At 51.7% G+C, this 6,915-nt stretch overlaps 1 protein-coding gene across 1 annotated transcript; it reads left to right on the top strand.

Annotated features, from left to right (window-relative positions):
- Positions 1 to 4,084: 4,084 nt before the first annotated feature.
- GSC2 (goosecoid homeobox 2) lies at positions 4,085 to 6,118 on the top strand (the record flags this gene model as incomplete). Its single annotated transcript, XM_010155170.1, has 3 exons — positions 4,085 to 4,405; positions 5,199 to 5,446; positions 6,014 to 6,118. Coding segments are annotated over 3 exons (674 nt in total), but the record flags the coding sequence as incomplete, so codon positions are not given.
- Between the last annotated feature and the right edge of the window lie 797 nt (positions 6,119 to 6,915).

Raw genomic sequence — 6,915 nt, 5'->3', positions numbered from 1 at the left:
CAGGCTCCGGGGACCGGTAGCGATGAGCGATGAGCGATGGCCGGGAGGAAGGATGCAGAAGAGGAGGCTCCGCGCCCGGCGGTCTCCTTCGCCTGCATCCTCCAACCCGATGATGCGTCCACCGCAGGCTGCAAAGTCAGGGATTAAAAAACATCATCATCTGTAGCTGTTTCCATAGTCACTGGAAAGGCAGAGCTCCCAGAAGGGCTGAAAAACAGGGAGGTTGGTCCTTGCTGCTAAAAGGAAGCCAGACAGCATTGAGATGGTGGCTGTGAAATCCTTGAAATACCAAACGAAAGGTTCAGGGTGAAGCAGTTGTCTCACTCGGCTGTTTCTTACTGAATCAGAGGAGGTTTGGATCCCCACAGTCCTCCTGCTATGCCATGAGCACCGTCCCCCTTAGCCAGCATCCCCCGTAGCCAGCATCCCCCTCAACCACCGTCCCTGTTATCACTATTATCACTAACAGTCAGCGGAGGGACTCCGCTTCTTCCTGCAGGATGGAATGGCCTTTGGAAAGAGAACCAGATTTATTTAACACTTGCTGTTAATTATCATCAAATCCAAATTATTAAATCTGGGTTCTTTTTGTCACTTGGCACGGGGTTCACCTATTTGAACAGGTGTGATTCCAGGGTTGGACTAGACAACCTCCCTTCCAACCCAAACCATTTTATGATTTCTGTGTCTTTAATAATGTAGTTATAACTCCTGACTGACACACGTCCCTGAACTTCACCCAGCAGCTATCAGTGAAGTGCTCCTGGCTGGTTTTGACCTTGAAGGGTTGTTTTTCCCTGGGTTGTTTCTCACAGTGACCCTGCAGCAAGCGATGGGCATCGGCTGCGTGGGTGAACCAGTGGCACGGGCAGCCCAGGAGAGCGCAGCTGGGACAGGCCAGCAGCAGTGCTGGTGACTGGGAGGGTGCAGAGATGGGGTTCTCTGGGTGACCACTCTACTTGGGGACAGATAAGCCCCAGCCTGGAGGTTTTTGCAATGTTGTCCAGCAGCATCCATCTCTGTTGAGCTTTAGAAATTAACCTGGATGCCCAAATCCAGTCATGGGTCCACGGCTGCTCTGACTGCTGCTGATATCAACCAGCCTGGGAACAGTCTGGGATTTGCCCCAGGGAAGGCAGAGCAGCCTGGGAGGATGGTCGCATTCCTCGGACCTGCTCCTCTTCTCCCCAAGTCCTGCTGCCACCCCACATGGGTGAGGGAGAGGGGGAAGCACTGCCAAATCAGAGCTCCCATGGGTGCAAGTGCCCAGGCAGGGGCAAGGTGAAGGAGGGTGCTCACGTGTTTTAGGGTCTCTGAGGCTCCCATTCCCATCCCCTTGTTTTTAGGGAGGGGGGGGGGGAGGGGGGGATTTTTTCTGGTCTCACCATAGGAAGGATTTTCAAACCCTATAAATTCACTTTTGACAAGTGAACGGCTAAAGCAGATTAACCTTTTTGCTAATCCTCTATAATGGCTTTGGAATCTCCTTAACCAATAAGAAAATGATAAGAGCCTGTTTCTTTTCTTTTTATCTATATCTATATTGTCCTCCCTTGTCTGCATTTTTTTTTCTTTCTTGTTTTATTTTCCTTTCCTTTTCTAATATGAAATAGCCCAGCGATCCTATCTCCTTAGAGGCTCGGTAAACAGAACATCAATAATCCCTTTCCTTTATTCCTCGCTGGTAACAGGGTGCAGAGAAGTGTCTGCAGATTGGGATTTGATTACCAGCAGCTATCAAAAGTCTCTTTGTAAGATCTGGGTCCTAAATCCCATAATTCTTTGATAAAAGAAGTATTACCAGTCCATTTTCTGAAGTGAAAGGTACGGGAGGAATGAAAGAAAGCAATCAGCGGAGATCCTAATAGGCCTAGTGCATGTGTGGTGGGAAGGCAGGGACGGGCAGGGAGGCCAGGGAAAGGCGTCCTTTGTTAAGGATGGGGAATGAGAATTAATCGTTTCAGGCCTATGATTATAACAGCTGAGAGCAGAAAGGGTCGGATCCTACGCTTGCCCGTGGCATGTCCCACCTCGTCTGCCCTGCCATCGCTCTGGACCGTCACGGTGTGGAGGGCAGAACCTGCCCCACATCCATCTCCTGTGTCGGCGTGTGGGTATATGCATAAAAGCTGGGAGCAGTTTGCGATGATGCCTGGCGTCCCTGCGTCCCCAGCGCCTCTCTGGACACTGACACCTTGGCAGGGCAGCAGTGAACATGTCCAGACCAGGCGACTACAAAGGCGTCTTCCTCTCAAACCTTCAGCAAATATGTGAAGATTCATGGTTATGATTTATGTTATGCCATCAGAACAGCTGAAGGAGAGGCAAATAAAGGGATGGAAGAAAAAAATTGTGGTTTGGTTTTAATTAAGATTTTACAGAGATTTGAGGGTGACAGGTAGAGTGGCTATGGGGCATCTCTTCCCGGCACTGGGAGACCCGCAGGGTGAGGAAGGGCAGGCAGAAAGCTGGGCCAAGGAGAAAAGAATGGGGACTGAGAAGGGGCTCTCCTGGAGACCGGCTCTCAGTTTTGCATGATGCTGGAGGGGTTGCTGGGCTGTTCCGTATGAAGTCACAAGGTGCCACGAGGACCTTTGATGTGCACTGGTTTCACAGCACTCACCTGCATGTCTCCTCGGCATACCACGAGTGGGATGGTATCTTCTCTTCCCTGCAAAGAAACACCAGGTGGGAGAGCGTTCCCCATGGGATGCTACTCACCTTGGCTTAATCTGCACTGAGGGCGACACAACGTGGGTTAAACTTTCCTAGAGCAACCTGAGCTCAATCACACTGCCTCAATTTTAACCCCAGGTACTCAATCTCAGTTATAAACCCAAGACGGAAGATGTCCTCTCTCCTCCAGTGGATCACATCCGGCAGGCTTCACTGCTTGCCCTCAGCAGGGACAGTGCCAGGCATCCCCTCCCATTCTGAGTCACTGCTCTCAGCCGTAGCCTCACCCCAGTTTCTCTTGCTGGGCAGAAGACGTTGGGAATTGACCTGACACGGGGGAAGCCTGGCTGCTCTGGGCTCACCGAACGGCCCATTAGCCGCGGCACCGACACCACGCTCCTGCCTGAGCTGCTTCAGGACCTCGCTGCCTGCCGGGCTGCCTGCACATGGAGGCACCAGGCAGCGATCCCCCTCCCTTCCCTTCCCAACGCCGAGCAGGGGTACAGCTCAGCTGTACAGGAGGTGCCTACATGCCACTAAGAGATGCCAGAGAGCTGCTGTGAGCTGCCAGTAATCTAATTTACTAAGGGCTTTAAATCCTCTCAAAGAGTATGTTGGATACATGCAACGTATCTGCATTATCACTGTGATTAGGGCAGCAGAGGTGGGGGAAAGGGAAAGGAGGAAAAATACAATTTCTCTGCTTTCAGCAGAAAATAAATCAACTTTTGCAGAGAGTTCTGGTGCAACCAAAGGCTGTGCTATCATTAAAAATGATTTTTTATTAAGCTCAACTCTCTCCTTTCTCATATTGTATGATATGACAGCTCTCTTTTGATGGGAAAGCTTTCATTTGGCCAGAGAAAGGGATAATTTGCTTCTTTTAAGGAGTTAATCCTCTGGTCCATTTCCGGGCTGGGAACAGCTATCCTCCCCCTTCCTTGGATCGGAGGCTGCAGCACAATGGAGATCATAACCACCTCAAATCTACACCCAAGATGGAGAAATCAGATTTCCTTCTCCAGTCATTTTTGTGGGATTAGCTAAATCTTAGATCCACACTAACCCTTCACAAAGCTGCCAAGATTAGTTAGAATTTATTTTATTCACAGGGGGTTTACGGTTTTCTTTCCAAAGGGATTATTTCTCTCTCTATATATATATTTAGGGTGGCTTCAGTCATAAAGCAGCTAGGTTAGAAGGAGAAAAAGTGCGTGTGTGCACGAAGTAAAAACTCGGCTGTGAGAATGACAGTCAGTTGAGATGCCAAGACAAAGCAGCAGTTATGGGTGGCATTGCCAGTCTGTTTTAAAAGCTACATGAGCTGTCTTCTTCCTGGTGAGACCCCACTCCAGAGTTAGTGCACAGAAAGCAAACCCCTCTCAGCCTGAGCTGCCTGTCCCTGCAGCTGCTGCTGCTGGCAGAGGATGTCTTCGGAGGCAGTTCGACGCCGGCGGGAGAGTCCTCAAGAAGCCGCGTTCATTCAGCATCGAGGACATCCTCTCCAGCCCGGCAGAGAAGAGTCCCCAGGTCCTGGTCCCGCTGTGCTTCCGGAGCATCTTGGACTCCACACCTAAGGGGCTGTGTGAGCTGGAAACCATCCCGGCCAGCTCCCTGCAGGAGGAGGAGGAAGAGGAAGAAGAGGAGGAAGAGCTGGAAGGGACAAGCTGCAACTGCTGCTGCTGTTCTCACAGCACCCGTTCCCTGCAGGACTCACCGAGCTGGCTGGGTGAGTGTTTGGGTTTGATTCACGGTGTAGGGCTCGTGGATGGGAAAACCTGGGCACTGAGTGACAACATAGTGTCTGGCCTGACGCCACGGTGGCCTCAGACCCCAGCTCCAGCCAGCTGAGTGCCGGTCTCAGCCCGGCTCCCAACAGCAGGCACTTTTACCTGCGATGCTACCAGGGGTTTAAAAGCAGCAGGTGCTATTTATTACTGGGTATTACTGGTTTAGTGTAGAACACTTCAGAGGACACTTCTAGAGGCGGAAGATCTGTGGGGCTCCATGGTCAGGCTGTCTATGTGCAGAGCTGTGCCTGTGCATCCTGACAACACCCGCTCCGGGGGACTTCACATGTCCTTTAAGGAGAAGAGATTTTGCCTACATCTAGCAAAATTACTGCATGTAGCCAGGGATAAAAAAAAAGTAGCAAACCCTTAAAAATGCAGTTCAGGAGCATCCTGAAAGTTCAGAAATCCCTCATGTCAGGACTGAAACACAGGTCCTCGCTGGGCTGTGAGTTTCCAGGTATTTTCTGGAGCTGGCCATAGTGCAATTGGTGAGAAAACAAGGAAAACCCAACCAGTGCCCCCCACCTGCATGCTTCACCCAGAGCGATGCCCTAAGCCCTTCTCTTGCTTGCAGAGTGATCACGCAGCCTGCCACCCACACCAGCTGGCCAACTGCCTTCTTCCAAACAAAATGCATGGATCCAACTTGTTCCTGAACTGCCTCAGGCAAGATGGGTGCTTCAGCACCCCCCCAAACTTAATGCTGCCACTGTTCCTCTCCCCTTGCAGACTCCCGGTTTCCCTGGCCCATGCGGCTCTTCCACTCAGCAGTCAGGGTCTGTAAGAGTCCCCAGGGGAACCCAAGTGAGCTGCAGACTTTCCACCAGATCCAGCGCCGGACGCGCCGGCATCGCACCATATTCACTGAGGACCAGCTGCAGGCTCTGGAGACGCTTTTCCATCAGAACCAGTACCCAGATGTCATCACACGTGAGCACCTGGCAAACCGCATCCACTTGAAGGAGGAGAGGGTAGAGGTGAGATCCTGCCGCTCGGTGAGGAGCTGTTTGCTGCAGCCCCCCCAAGAACACAGACCGACGCATTGTGCTGTCTTTTTTGGGAGCTGCAGACCCAGGGTCTCATTTTAAAAACCATTCTTGGGTATTTGGCTAAACAGTTTAGGTTTGGCAAGCAATGAAAGAATATAAACAGTTCTGCTGGGCTACTTTGTTCTGGTATCTGGTCCCATAAGCTCACACGCCCCTGGAATCCCCTATATAAACACACAGACATGTCCAGCTCTGCTCACCCCCTGCACCCCAGTGTATATTCCTTACTCAGGTGATCTCCGTGACTTCTGCTTCTGTCACGGGGGGGGGTGTCCCGGCTCCCTTGTGCCCCTCATGTGTATGTGAGCAGGATTGCAGGGGAAGGGACTGACTAAATTTTGTATCAAACTTATATCGGGAACTGTATTATAGCATCCTAAAGGTTACGCTCTGCAGTCGAAGAAGGGTGCCTGCACCCCTCAAAGTAATACATGAAATAGCTATCAAAGTTGTTTTCTCTCTAGCAACATTGTTTTCTTGCTTTGCACTTCCTAGGTTTGGTTTAAAAACCGTCGGGCCAAGTGGCGGCATCAGAAGAGGGTGTCTGCTTCGGCGCTGATCCTTCAAGGCACCAGGAAGCCCTCTGAGGAGAGTTGTTAGGGGTCGCAGGCTGCACCTCAGCAGATGAACACCAACAGCATCCCTTCCCCATAGCTGACAGGTTCTGTAGGGGGCTAACCCGAGGGGGACTAATGATGCAAAAGGAAATCTGTGTTTCCCAGAGAGGGAGGACAGGTAAAAGCAGACATGGCATTTTCACATCCCAGTTTCTCTTCCAAACCTAGTTCACGTGGCAAATAACCCACCAGGTGTGACCCTCAGGTGCTTAAGCAGAAATCACTGCCAGAAGCCCGTGCAGGGGACGGAGCTGTACCAGTGTTAAATGTATGTGCTTCAAGGGGAGACGCCTCCTCCTGTCTTTGCTCTGTGCAGCTCGTGTTTGTGCTTGGTTTACTGCTGTAGCTTTGCAAAATATTCTGCAAATGAATGTTTCCTATTTTCAGCACCTCGGTGGCACCTAGAGTTCCTTTTGGGGTTGAGCTTACTGAGCAGGCGATTTGTTCTGTAACAAGAAACGTGGATTTCTCCCCCACAAGCCATCGGTTGTGGCGAGAGGGGTTGGCACAGCCAGCGGGGCCGGCCCGTGCCCATTCCCTGGCAGTGCAAGCGGTGTCCGTGTCCCTGGCAGGGCCAAAGAGAAACTGTGTCCTGTAAAGCAGCGAGACAAATAAACTGTCCCGTCACCTCTGTACGTGCAGTGGGGAGCTGGCGGCGGGGGGCCCTGGCCATGTCTGCCAGCACTGCTTGACACTGGGCCTCCAACTGCCCCACAGACCTCGAGGTGGGGAGCCCAGCGTGTTTCTGAGGAGCCCTGAGGGTGTCCGTGGGGTGGTGCG

The sequence above is a fragment of the Eurypyga helias genome, unplaced genomic scaffold (genome assembly GCF_000690775.1).
Source record: "Eurypyga helias isolate BGI_N326 unplaced genomic scaffold, ASM69077v1 scaffold40930, whole genome shotgun sequence".
Lineage (NCBI taxonomy): Eukaryota > Metazoa > Chordata > Aves > Eurypygiformes > Eurypygidae > Eurypyga > Eurypyga helias.
The sequence above is the reverse complement of the archived record's forward strand: the minus strand, read 5'-3'. Positions and strand labels throughout refer to the sequence as shown.